This window comes from Elephas maximus, chromosome 2 (genome assembly GCF_024166365.1).
Source record: "Elephas maximus indicus isolate mEleMax1 chromosome 2, mEleMax1 primary haplotype, whole genome shotgun sequence".
Taxonomy (NCBI): Eukaryota; Metazoa; Chordata; class Mammalia; order Proboscidea; family Elephantidae; genus Elephas; species Elephas maximus.
The window spans coordinates 212,612,512-212,626,787 of NC_064820.1; the positions used below are offsets into that span (position 1 = coordinate 212,612,512).

The 14,276-nt window shown below is 36.2% G+C and overlaps 1 protein-coding gene across 5 annotated transcripts in view; it reads left to right on the top strand.

The window, feature by feature from the left end:
* The window catches only part of ULK2 (unc-51 like autophagy activating kinase 2), a 177,241-nt gene that overhangs the window by 20,571 nt on the left and 142,394 nt on the right, over window positions 1-14,276 (top strand). For 4 of the 5 annotated variants that reach the window (XR_007516206.1, XR_007516207.1, XR_007516208.1 and 1 more), the window contains exons 6-10: window positions 7,040-7,213; window positions 7,780-7,853; window positions 10,488-10,589; window positions 11,441-11,499; window positions 13,104-13,186. Coding sequence is in view for 1 of the 5 variants with exons in the window: in XM_049874618.1 (XP_049730575.1) it covers window positions 7,040-7,213; window positions 7,780-7,853; window positions 10,488-10,589; window positions 11,441-11,499; window positions 13,104-13,186 (492 nt within the window). In the remaining 4 variants the exon portion in view is untranslated. The remainder of the gene's footprint in view (window positions 1-7,039; window positions 7,214-7,779; window positions 7,854-10,487; window positions 10,590-11,440; window positions 11,500-13,103; window positions 13,187-14,276) is intronic. The other variant, XR_007516209.1, reaches the window with a different exon arrangement.

A 14,276-nucleotide genomic window follows, 5' to 3' on the forward strand; every position in this document is an offset into this window, starting at 1 on the left:
TAACTCTTTCAGTTGTTTTTCTGTTCTCTGTTTCATTTAATTCTGCTCTAGTTTTATTTGCTTTCTTCTAGTGCTAGAGGGCTTCTTTTGCTGTTCTCTTTCTGTTTGTTGAATTTGTAGGGTTACTGTTTTGATATTGGCCCTTTCTTTCTGGATGTGTGCATTCATTGCTATAAATTGACCTCTGAGCATTGCTTTTGCTGTGTCCCCAAAATTCTGGTAGAAAGTGTTTTCATTCTCATTTGATTCTGTGAATGTCTTTATTCCGTCCTTAATTTCTTGTATAACGAGGTAGTTTTTGAGCAAGGTGTTGTTCAGTTTCCATGTGTTTGATTTTTTTCCCTTGCTTTTTCTGTTACTGATTTCTACTTTTGTGGCTTTATGGTCAGAAAAGATGCTTTGTAATATTTCGATGTTTTGGATTCTCTTAAGGCTTGCTTTATGTCCTGTGTGGTCTGGAGTATGTTCCGTGTGCGATGGAAAAGAATGTATGCTTGGTTGCTGTTGGATGGAGTGTTCTTTATATGTCTTTGAGGTCAAGTTGGTTGATTGTAGCATTTAGATCTTCTGTGTCTGTATCGAGGTTCTTTGTGGCTGTTATGTCCTTCACTGAAAGTGGTGTGTTGAAGTCTCCTACTGTTATTGTGAAGCTGTTTCTCTGTTCAATGCTCTTAGAGTTTATCCTATGTATTTTGGATCCCTGTTGTTGGGTATATAAATATTTATTGTTATATCCTTCTGGTGTATTGACCCTTTAACCATTATATAGTGTCCTTCCTTATCCTTTGTGGTGGATTTTACTTTAAAGTCTGTTTTGTTAGAAATTAATACTGCCACTCCTGCTTTTTTCTGTTTGTTGTTTTCTTGATAAATTTTTCATCCTTTGAGCTTTAGATTGTCTTTGAGTCTGTGTGTCTCTTGTAGGCAGCGTATAGACAGATAATTTTTTTTTCTCTTAACCCGTTCTACCACTCCATGTCTCCCTATTGGTGCATTTAGTCCATTGACATTCAGTGCAATTATTGATAGGTATGAGTTTAGTGCTGTCATTTTGATGTCTTTTTTTGTGTGTTGTTGACTTTTTTCACTTAATTTTCTGTGCTGAATTGTTTTTCTTTATATTTTGCTTTTTTCTCTTTCATTGTTGTTGCTTTTGTATTTGCTGAGTCTTTATGTTTTTGTTTTTTATTTTGATGTGTAGGATTGTTAGTTTCCTTTGTTGTTACCTTAATATTTACTATTTTTGTACATTTAAACTGAACTTTTATTTCTTTGTATCACCTTGACTCCCTCTCCATATGAAAGATCTATGACTACATTTTTTAGTCCCTCTTTTTTGATTTAATGTTGTCATCTTCTACATAATGACGTCTCTGTTTCCCTGTCTTGAGCGTTTTAGCTTTGATATATTTTTGAGATTTCCATATCTGGGGTGATATCTGATTGCACTGTCCTTTGTTCTAGTCTTGGGATGTTATCGATTTTCTAACTGGAGGACTACCTTTAGTATTTCTTGTAACTTTGGTTTGGTTTTTGCAAATTCCCTAAACTTCTGTTTATCTGGAAATGTCCTAATGTCACCTTCATATACGAGAGACAGCTTTGCTGGATATATGCTTCTTGGCTGGCATTTTTTTTCCCTTTAAGGCTTTATATAATCATCCCATTGCCTTCATGCCTGCATGGTTTCTGCTGAGTAATCCAAGCTTAGTCTTATTGACTCTCCTTTGTAGGTGACTTTTTGTTTATCCCTAGACGCTCTTAAAATTCTTTATCTTTTTTTGGCAAGTTTGATTATAATATATCTTGGTCATTTTCTTTTGGGATCTACCTCGTGTGGGGTTTGATGAGCATCTTGAATAGATATCTTCTCATCTTTTATGATATCAGGGAAGTTTTCTGCCAACAATTCTCTCTGTATTTTCTGTTATCTGCCTGCCTGCCCAGTACTCCAGTCACTCGTAGGTTATTTCTCTTGATAAAGTCCCACATAATTCTTAGGGTTTCTTTTTTTTTTTAATTCTTCTGTCTGATTTTTCCTCAGATATGCTGGTGTCAAGTGCTTTATATTCAGTCTCACTAATTTGGACTTTGATTTCCTCAATTCTGCTTTTGTGACTTTCTATTGAGTTGTCTCATTCTGAAATTTTACTGTTAATGTTCTGAATTTGCTCTCTGTATAGATTCTTGCAGAGTATTAAATTTGTCATGCTCTTCTCTAATCTTAATTTCCTCTAATGCTATGTCTGTGCATTCTTTGGCTTGTTCTGTGTTTTGCCTGATCGCCTTCCTGATCTGTTGAAGAGTTCTGTATATTAATTTTTTGTATTCTACCTCTGGTATTTCCAGGAAATTCTCTTCATCTAAAAGATTTCTTGATTCTTTGTTTTTTGAGCTTGCTGAAACCATTATGGTCTGCCTCTTTATGAGATTTGATATTGATTGTTGTCTCCGAGCCATCAATAAATTATTGTGTTTATTTATTTTATGTTTGCTTACTTTGTCCTGGCTTCTTGTTTGTTTTGATATGCCCAAATAGGCTGCTTAAGTGAGCTAGTTTGATTATTGGTGCCACTGAAGCTCTAACATCCTGTCACCAGGTAGATAGAGTTGTTACTAGGTATATGAGCCCAGGAATGCGTTTACTTTTCTTGTGTGGATTCAGCTTAGGTGTCCAGGTAGTTGGTCACAAAGTATGTGGTGCAGGCTCTTACCTACAGTCTTAGAGGGGCAGGCTGATTGGAATAGACACAGGTATTTGGCTGCAGTGGGGGATCACACACTGAGCAAGGCAGGGGACTGTTAACCACCCCTGAATGTATGTGAGGAAAGCATGTCCTTGTTCCCTAGAGCGCCTGGGTGGGTAGTATTGCAGCTGGAGTTTGAGCACCCAGTGCTGTTGGCTGTGAAGCCTGGGAGGCACCACTTATTCTTAGACCCCTGTTGCAGGTGTCTAGGTTGTGTGGTTGGAGCCACCAGTCCTCAGGCCCCTGATGTGGTAGGTGAGGACACTGGTTAATAGGCAGAGTGGTGTCAGATGTCACAAACCTGCCTCTCCATTTATATAACTGAAACAGTTGAAGTTAGACTTCAGGTATATATCCTGTTGTACTGTGCTAATGAGGCCCTACGCCGTTCAAATGGGCCCACACAGGCCTGTGCAGGGTGAAAGGCATTCAAAGTCCATGGGCTGCTTATGCCTGTGCCCTGAGTCCCAGCTTAGGGGAGCCAGCAGGTTATTTTTTTCCCATGTGTTAATTTGTTCCTTCTCCAAGGTCAGGAGGATGGCTCGGGACGCAACAGGTCATATTTCCAGCCCAGCGAAAATGACTATCACTGAAGCCAGTTCCGGACCTGGTGCAGAGCGGATAGGGGTCAGTTAAATGGGAGAGGGTTTTTTCCAAAGGGGTGTTTTTAGGTCCATGCGATAGATTAGACGCGAGTACTAATGCCGAGAGTGCCGCTTTTTGCCAATTCTGGAGTCTTGAGTGAATTCTCTACCTCTTGGTCTCCCCGGAACACCTCTGGTTGTCTCACTGTGCTCGTGCCAGCGGCTCCAGCTTGCACAGTGCCGGTTCCCACCGGGTAAGGTCTCAAAACTCCTCACTGCTTCTGAACTGTGTCTTCCTCCCCCTGCCGCTCAGTCTGGTTCCTCAACTTTGCCTTCGATGTCCTGGGCTCTTAGATTGTCTTATATAATTGATTCACTTGTTTTTTTGGGTCTTTGTTGTAAGAGGGACCACTGGAAGCATCTGACTATGGTGGTATCTTGGCTCCTCCCCTCCCAGTTTTAAAAAAAAAATCATAAAATAGTAGATAGAATACAATGAGGTAGACACTTCCATTCACTGTAGGTAGGAAAAGTTTGGCAATATGTAATGGTAATTTTAATGTTCTTATTCCATTTATGGAAACCCTGGTGATGTAGTGGTTAAGAGCTTGGCTGCTAATCAAAAGGTCAGCAGTTTGAATCCACCAGGCGCTCCTTGGAAACCCTATGGGGCAGTTTTACTCTGTCCTGTAGGGTCGCTATGAGTGGAAATTGACTTGATGGCAACGGGTTTGGTTTGTGTGTGTGTTTTTTTTTTGTTTGTTTGTTCCAAACAAGTAATTGTGAATACAAAAAAAACTCTTAAGATATGAAGATGTTCACTGAAGTATTGGCATCAGTGCCAGTGTAGGTTAGCATGGGAATGGTTTACTAAAATGATAGAACAGTATGTAACTATTAAAAATTAGTTTGTAGTAAGTTGGGTAAATACTTGTCATAATTTTAAGGGGAAAAGCATATTGCAAAATTGCCAAAATACTTCAGTCTCACTTATATTAAAAAACATTAGAAGGAAGTATCTAGAGCCAGCCGTTTTTAGTATTTTGCTATGTGTGTTAGGAATGATTTTTAAATAAATCTTTATATCACTCTGTATTTCAAACAGAAGTACTATTCACTGATACAAGTACTATTACTCTTGCTGCAGATTTAAGTTAATTTTGACAGCAGTTCTGTCCATGATGCTGAACTCTGCATTTGATATTCCAGAGCAATATTGTTGTAATAAGCGACCAAATAGTGAAGGGCTTATTAAGAGCTTGAATGTTGGAGTCAGACAGGAAAGCGTGGTTACAATTCCAGTGTTTATATCGCCTTATGGCTGTGTGATTTTGGTTAAGTTATTTACCTTGCCTGGTCCCTCTCTGCCACAGTCCTTGAGGGTGTTACTTGTAGTTTTTAAGTACTTTCAGAGACATATAAAAGAATTTCTGGTTCTCAAGGAATCATCTAGAGCTGCACTGTCCAGTATGGTAGTCACTAACCACATGCGGCTCTTGAGCACTTGAAATGTGGCTAGTTGCAATTGAGATATGCTGTGAATGTAAAATATACACTGGATTTTGAACACTTAATAGAAAAGTTAGGTTGCTCGCATTGTATTTCTTTCAGAGAGTTCTGGTCTAGAAGGTCTGTCTGGTGCCAATTTTTGTATCATGACATGGTTGTTCAGTCTTTTTATTTACTCTATAAGTAAAACACCTTTCACATTAAAAAAAATAGCAATTCTGTCAATTGCAGGTTTAAAATAAAATGGGTTCTAAATTAATTAGCAGGACATGCTAAATCTGTGGCAGCCAGGCCCAATCTTTCTCAGTGTTAACTTGTTCAAGAATTCATTCATTCCAAAGTTTTGATGTTGACATTACTTTTAAAAGTGTTAAGGTCTTTACCTGGAAATTTCACTTTCTAGGATTGTGTTGTGAGAAGTCAAATCCCACATTCATAGAAATACGTGAATACTACAGTTTGTGGCCACAGATAGCTTAAACTGAATCATTGTTTTTTTTTTCCCACGGGAACATTTAGACTCTGAGTTATATTGGGGCAAAGATGTGAATAGTAAGCAGCTACAGTCATTTAAAGTAGCAGAAGTCCTACCATGAAAATTTAAGTGAATGAAATGAAAGAAAATATACTGTACATTTTGATTGTTGCAATGTAATTTAAGTAAAACCTTACAGAAATAAAGCTTGTAGTAGTTGATTTCACCCACCCATTCTAATATGCAATAATTTATATATTAATATGTGTAGAAAAGTTTTTTTTTTTTTTTAGAAAGGTAGATCTGGAAGAAAATACTTTCCATGTTTTTAGTAGTGTTCCTCTCTAAGGGATGGGATTATGGAATATTTTATGTTTTGTGTTGTATATTTCAGTGTATTTTAAAAATTTTTACAGTGAATACTACGAAAGAGACCCAAAGATTAAAAAAAGGGAGGATAGATCAAAAACAGTCCTCAAAGAAAAAAGTATTTGATAATTTTACACTGTGAGGGTTTTTTATTTGAAGATGTTAAGGACATAAAATGTCCATATGTCATTGAAATTATTTTAAAACTGTAATATTTCACCTGTTCCATGTGTTAATGTTATTTTTAACTTTGTTAATTGAATGTGGAAAGGTTATAAAGATCATAGTCTGAGACTCGTATGAGCAAAAGTAGGTTTACAGAGGATTTAGAATAAGTTCATAGATATTAAATCACATGGGATCACCATGAGTTGGAATCCTGGATGACAGCTAACAGCAGCAGTGTAGATTCAAGAAATGGAGTTGTGACTTTTAGATCCATTGTAATAAAATATTTATATTTGCATACTTGCAACATTTGAGTACTCAGTATATATGCCAGGTCTTTTTCTAAATTCTTTATCATTAAATGTGTTATTTTGCTTAATTGGCACAGCAACTCCCTGTGGTTAGTCTGTTATTTACTCTTTGTAGATGGGTAAATGGGCTCAGGGTTATACTAAGGGGAGAGCTGGGACTTGAACAAAGATAGCCTGACTCCAGTCCAAGCTGTTAACCATTACACACTACAGCATACACGTGTAAATACTATATTACTGAATAATGACTACTTTTAACGGTGTTTATACTACCTCTTTATAGGAGTAAAAACAGGTTAAAACATTTCTTCTTAAAGGTACTTCAGCTATGACAGGTGTTGTGATGGGGCAGCAGTGGAGAGGAAAGGAAAGAGAAGATGTGAGAGCATAGATCCTAGACAGGAGCTTTCATCACACTAGACAGAGAACGGTCATGCCCAGCCTCTCCACCCAAGACTTTCGCCTCTTGTTAATTCGTACTCTTGTAATGGTTAGAATTAAATGCGGACATTTATCCCAGATATTTGACTAAAAGAAGAGGGGCTTTTTTTGTCGTATAAAGGAGACTCACAGTTTTGTTCTGTTTGAAGTAATGTAGACACTTGCAGCAATAAAAATAGTGAAGGGAAAAACAAAACATTAACACTAGTGAAAACAAAAGATGAAAACATAAGTCAGCTCTTTTTATAACAGATTAAAAATTTTGAGAAATCTGATATCTGTCTATCTTTTCATAGACTTAAATTATTAAAGTAAAAAATTAGTAAATGTGAATCCCAGTTCGTGTCTCCTTAACAACTCGTTTCTGTTGACAGAATGTGCGGATGATTTTTGGTTTTATGTGCTTAAATGTTTATGTGACTGCTTTTCTACCAGCTAAAGGTACTCTGAGTGAAGATACTATCAGAGTGTTTTTGCATCAGATTGCAGCTGCCATGAGAATCCTGCACAGCAAAGGAATAATCCACAGGGACCTTAAACCACAGAACATCTTGTTGTCCTATGCCAATCGGAGAAAGTCAAATATCAGTGGTATCCGCATTAAAATAGGTAAATGGCCATGTATTGTTTCATGCAAAGGAGGTTTCTAAGGCTCGGTGTTTTTAGTTAATTTTAGTTCAGCTTTGTTGGAAGGATAAATTGTATTGACACAATTTTGAAATTTTTCATGAGTTCATTGAGGTACATTTAGATTTGTGAATCCTTTACGCTATTGGCAGCATATGCTAAACCTCTCAGACAGGGCCAGACGGCCAAAGCAGCTCTTAATATGAATCTCAGCAGCAAATCCTGCTCCTCTACTTGAGAGGGAAGCTGATGTCTTATGATTGCTGGCAGCTTTAATAACCCTGATTCGTTATAGCTTGTGGGATTTTAACGTAACAGAATCTAAGAGATCGTCTAGTTCAGCCTTCTTAGTTTGCACTTTTTTAGTGTTCTTGTATTTCTGAAATTTTTGAAGCAGTTAGTAATGCTAAAATTTTTTTGAAGCTTTTCTCTTGGTTGTTAGAAGAATAATTACATCATACTCTCTTGTGTCTTGAAGAATCATGTACTCTCTGTTAAGTGTGAGCAAATGTATCATTTGTTTTTATGCTTTCTATTTTGTGAAATAGCGGATTTTGGTTTTGCTCGTTACCTACATAGTAATATGATGGCTGCAACACTGTGTGGATCCCCAATGTACATGGTGAGTGAATATTTGCCTCATTTGTGTTTGCAGCATGGTCCCATAAGCATTGGAATTTAAGTGTAATGCTTGAAGGAAGATTATTGAAGGAAGGAATTGTTATTTACATTACTGATATTAGCTATTGATAATGCTGTAATCTTTGCTTTAACATAGAGGACTGAAAAAGTAAGGAATTTTTGCCCATTGATTTTAATTTTTTTAAAACGATTAGTTATTATGGTAGGAATTCTCTGTTAGACTAAATTGAAAATAAAAATTGATGAAGTATGGTTATGCTATATTTGATGTGTAATATTGTGTCTTTTAGGGCACTTCTTCAGCTACTTGGCGTGCTCATATTTTGCATGTTGTCTCTTGACAAGATCCCTAGATGGTTGAAGTGTTTTCCATCAACATCACACTGAAAGCTGAAATATACTAGCTTTCCTCTTTATCCTTTGATATAGATATTATTATCATGTCTGATATGGCTAGGCCATGAAATTTCTGAGTTAACATGAAGTATATAGGGTCGCTATGAGTCAGAATCAACTTGATGGCAGTGGGTTTGGTGTTTTTTTAGTATTAAGCCTGGAAATACCTTAATTCTGGAGTTTAAGAATTTGTCCAAGCAAATAAATGTAACCTGTTACAGTTCTAACTTTAAATGGATTTATGTTCAATTGGGAATTCTTCTAATCTAAAATCATTCAACTCTGAGAGGGACATTAGTAATCAAAGTTCACATATGTTTTACATCTGATTTGCCTTCTTAATAATGATTTTACTATATAGATGTAGTAAATTTTATAATTTCATATAATTTAAAAATACTTTGCACTTCCTGAATATGAAATTAGTTCAGCCTTGAGAATAAAGAGAGTGCTTGAGCTGATCATTAAAGAAAGTTAGCTCAATACGAAATTTATTAGGGACAATAAATAAAAATGTTATGCCTGGCCAATAAACTTTTACTACCTTTAAGTATATTTGACATTTCTATTTAATGTTTCCCCTGATATATGGTATATGTCAAAAACAACATCTGATGAGAGGTGGGAAAATGTTTATCACAAAGCAGCAGAGAAATGCCTTTTTTTAAAAAATAATTTTTATTGTGGTTTAAGTGAAAGTTTACAAATCAAGTCAGTCTCTCACGTATAAATTTATATACACCTTACTCCCATTTACTCTCCCCCTAATGAGTCAGCCCGCTCCCTCCTTCCAGTCTCTCCGTTTGTGACCATTTTGCCAGCTTCTCACCCCCTCTACCCTCTCATCTCCTCTCCAGACAGGAGATGCCAACATAGTCTCAAGTGTCCACCTGATGCAAGTAGCTCACTCCTCATCAGCATCTCTCTCCAACCTGTCGTCCAGTCTAATCCATGTGAATAGTTAGCTTCAGGAATGGTTCCTGTCCTGGGCCAACAGAAAGTTTGGGGAACATGACTGCCAGCGTCCTTCTAGTCTCAGTCAGACCATTAAGTCTGGTCTTTTTTATGAGAGTTTGGGGTCTGCATCCCACTGTTCTCCTGCTAATGCCTTTGATTTTAAGACTATTTTTTATTATTGTATTTATTTTTTATTATTGTATTTTGCACCATAGCTGCTTATTATTATAAAAGCTTTCTAATTACAACAAAATATAGGGAATAATATAGCAAACACTCATGTACCTCCCATCTATATATATAACATAGTTAATCTTTTGCTGTGTTTGTCTTGATCTTTTTTTTGTTTTAAGAAAAAATATTTCAGAGACAGCTTGAAGTCCCTTTTGTACCTCTCCCTGATTCCATTTACCACTCTCCCATCCCATTCGCATACCCTAGAAGTAACTTCTATCCTGTAGTTGGTGTGTATTTTTATGATTATTTAAAAATTCTTACTGTATTTTATGTGTCCATGTATGTATGTCGTGTAGAACTCTAAAAAAAAAAAAAAAGTATGTATGTAGTGTGTATCTTTCTACAGCTTCGTTTCATGCAACGTCGTTTTTGAGATTTCACAGTAAATCACGATATAATAATGTACAGGTGGTTGCTGACTTACGCTCACGTTACCATGAACTGCACTTACTACTGTCTTTTTTTTTTGTACAGCTTATTATTACTAACATGTACCACATAACAGCATTGCAGTACAGAATTTGCTGATGTTATTGTTCGCAGATGTTCACTCACAGATGTTCAATGTTAAAAAACCCAGTGCCATCGAGTCAATTCCGACCCACAGCGACCCACTAGGACAGAGTAGAACTGCCCCATAGAGTTTCCAAGGAGCGCCTGGCAGATTCAAACTGCCGACGCTTTGGTTAGCAGCCGTAGTACTTGACCACTACGCCACCAGTGTTTCCATGTTCAGTGTTAGGATTTATAAAAGATACTGAAAATAAAAGGCAATAATAATGAAAACTGAAAAAAAAAATGAAGTATTTGACTTAGGTCAGAACTGACTGACTACAGAGTCGTAGGAATGAAACCCCACTGTACGTTGGGGACTACCTGTAGTTCTAGTTCATTGCAATATCGTTTGATTAGAGAAATACTACAGTGTATTTTTATTTTTCTGGTTTCGTGAAATGTGACCTCTCCCAGTTAATATCTGTATATTATTTAAATAACATAGTACATTGGATTTTTTTATGCCCAGGCTCCTGAGGTTATTATGTCTCAACATTATGATGCTAAGGCCGACTTGTGGAGCATAGGAACAGTGATATACCAATGCCTAGTTGGAAAACCACCTTTTCAGGTAACCTGATTTTTTTTTTTTTTTCTTGATGCTTCCGCTTGGCCTGATTTTGGGGTCCTGGAACCCAAGTGTGGGCTAGAATTGATTCTGGGGAGATCACTGGAAACTCTATCTCCACCTCTGTATTCCTGATCTCTACTAGGTGAGAGGGAGTATATTGCTTAGGTTTTATGGGAAATTATTTTGGGTCTATCTTCCCTTTCTCAGCCCCCCTAACATTCCGTTAAAAGCCCTCTAGATTATAATTGTTATGATTTCTTGAATTTATATTGCCCATGTTATAATTTCATAAGTTATAAAGAGTTTTTTTTAATCTGAAAACTGGAACAAAGTGAAGTTATTTGCCCAAGATGGTATTAAAAAAATCAAATACTTTTTAATTTCCCAATGTAATTTGTATATACAGACAGCTTCATTAATTTAGTAGTTCCTTTTATGAGGGTACTATTTGTGTCTCTGGAGAGACTGAAAAGTAGTGGTATATACATAGTTCTCTTCCTTAAATCCACTGAACATCCTAAGGCAAAAACCCAGATTTTATGTAATGAAATACACACAATTGGGTAGGCTGTATAATCTCCAGAATAGTGGTTCTTAACCTTTTCCAAGTTTTAGGTGCATGGTAGAGACTGATCTCAGAAAAGGTCTATTATGCTCAGATATACAGAATTTGCACGCAATTCAGAGGTTTTATGTTTCTAATGCCAGGTATGGCTCCCTCAGCAACCCATGGCTTTTGAGTTTAGAATCTATGTTCTGTAGCAAGAATATGAATGTCAGTCATATGATTTGAAATTTTTGTCCCCATTGTTTAAGAAATTAACCCCCTTTTTTTTTTCTTCTTTAAACAGGCCAATAGTCCTCAAGACCTAAGGATGTTTTATGAAAAACACAGGAGCTTAATGCCTAGGCATGTGATTTGATTATACAGGGTTTTACTCTTTGTGAAACAATGTTATTCATTTGAACTCTGTGTTTTTTATATTTCTGTTATTGAATATTTTTTCAGTTGACAGTAATGCTAGAGCATTTGTTATAATAGAAAGTTAGAAAATTACTAGAGCTTTGTAGGTGCCTTTGTAGTGCTTTACTATTTTCTTTTTTATTAATGTAAAGTTATTTTTTCTGGTAAAAGAATAAAGTTATATGTGTTCCTTAGATGAGGTGGATACAAACAGAACAGATGTACATAAAGTAGGAAGTAAAATTCCCCCCCAAACTTTCTGCTCCTATGCAGGGATAACAAAAGGTTGCTGTGTATTTTTCCAGATTTTTTTGCAAATATTTTATGTGTTTGAGTGCTTGTTTATGTATGTATTTATACATGGGCATGTGGTTTAATACAAATTACATCATATTATACAAATTGTTCTGCAACTTGCTTTTTTACTTTGTTTAGCAACGTGTGTATAGAATGACTACATAGGGTCTCATAGTTTAGATGTACTATATTTTATTTAATCAGATTCCTCTTTTCATATTTTGTTATTAAAAGCAGGATTTAGTAAAAAGTGTGAGTGTGTGTGTATACCTTTGAGCATTTGTACATTTCTTGAGGATGGACTCCTAGAAATGGAATTGTTGGATCAAAAGTTATGCTTTCCAAATAAGCTATATCAATTTATATACCTGTCAGCAGTATGTAAGAATGCTCTTTTCCCAACATTATCACCAACATGTTATCAGACTTGAAAATTTTAACCTCACAAATAAATGGAGGAGGATAAATTACCTGTTACTTCCGTTTTCATTATTCTTATCATTGGTGAGGTTGGATTTTTTTTATATGCTTAATATCTTTTTGTACTTTTTATTTTGTGAATTGTATATTCCTATTATTTACTCAGTTTTCTATTGCCTAGTTTGTCTCTTTCTTATTGGATTTTAGGAAGCTGTATTACTTCTCACTTGTATTTATGTAAGCACTGTCCTGTTACAGAGTTTGAAGTGGCTCTTTTTCTAATAGAGAACTTTATAGCAACTATTAGTACAAGGAAAGGAAGAGCCTTGGTTACGCAGTTTTTAAGTGGTCAGCCCACCAGCCGCTGCACAGAAGAAAGACGTGGCAATCTGCTTCCAGAAAGACTACAGCCTTGGAAACCGTATGGGACAGTTCTACTCTGTCCTGTAGGGTTGCTATGAGTCAGAATTGACTTGACAGCAATAGATTTTTTATTAGTAAAAGGTGAAAGTTGTATTAAAACTCAAGATTGTCTGTGATTGTGCAGTACTTTGTTCATGCCAGTACACTCTGACAAACAATGGTAATAAGCACAATACAGGAATCTTTCTGAAATTGATGCTGTTTCTCAAAGGCAAATGTTTATTTTTTTCTTCTCCTTTAAGGGATGAGGCTTTACCATGGTTTTCTTGGTATCCCAAAAATAAACTGTAGTATTTGTGAAGCTGCATATACATTTCACTTACCACAATGAAGGCAAGCAGCATCATGTGGTTAAGATATATAAACTCACCACTTAGGTCCTTTTTTTTTTTTCTTTTCCTTTCCCTCAGTATTCCCAGAGAAACATCACCTTATTTGGCTAATCTCCTTTTGGGTTTGCTTCAAAGAAACCAGAAAGATAGAATGGACTTTGGTAAGTAATATTTTCAAATTTTGTATGCTTTCTAATTTTATTTTGATGTGTTCTGAAAAGATGGTTTCACAATAAAATTTAGGTCAATTTAACTTTTCTTTCTACCTCTGTTTTTTTTTATTTTCATTGTTTTAAAAATATATGCGTGTACTGTAATAAACAAAATCCCTGTCCTCGTGTAGCATATATTCTAGCGGAGGAGTCACAATAAGCAAATTATAAACTGTAATGATATATTAGAAGTTGTTAAGAACTGCGGAGAAAAAGAGAAGAGAAATGGGGGATAGGGTAGGGATTGAAATTTTAAGTAGGGTAGTCAGGAAGGACCTTTTGAGAAAATGACATTTAAAAGAAGACTTGATTGATGATATTGAGAGAGCAAACCATGTGGATATCTGTGGGAAGAGCTTTACAGAGTGGATAGCCAGTACAAATGCCCAGAGCTGGGAGCATACCATGTAAGCTTGAGGAATAGCTCGAAGGTCAGTTAACGGTTTGGGTTTTTGCTCAATGTGAGATGGAGAGCCATCGGAGTGTTTTGAGCAGAGGTATAATATAATCTGACTGAGGTTTTAAAAAGGTTGCTGTGTTGAGTATAGACTGGACCCACGGACAGGAGGTGCAGATGGCAAGGGCAGAAACTGAGAGACTAATTAGGAGACTATTGTAGTTACCTAGGTGAGAGATGAACTTAGCTTAGACTGGGGTAATAGCAATGGTGGTGAGAAGTAATTGGATTCTAGATCTTTTCAGAGATAAAGGAAACTGATGGACTGGATGTAGGATGTGAGAGAAAGAGAAGACCAAGGATGGCTTCAGGATTTTCAGCTTGAGCAACTGCAAGAGGGAAATGTCAGTTACAGAAGTGGATAGAACAGGCTATAGGGGCAAGATATCCATTAGACATCTAAATACAGATGCCAAAAAAGGCACGTGGATTTCAGAGGAGAGTGCTAGACTGGAGATATAGTTGGGGGTCATCAGCCTGTGAGTGATACTTATTAAATAGATTTTCTAGTGTACCATTTAAATTCCTTTGATTTTTTGTAACTATTTTTTGAGTTACTAATTGATTGCTCTAGGGATTATA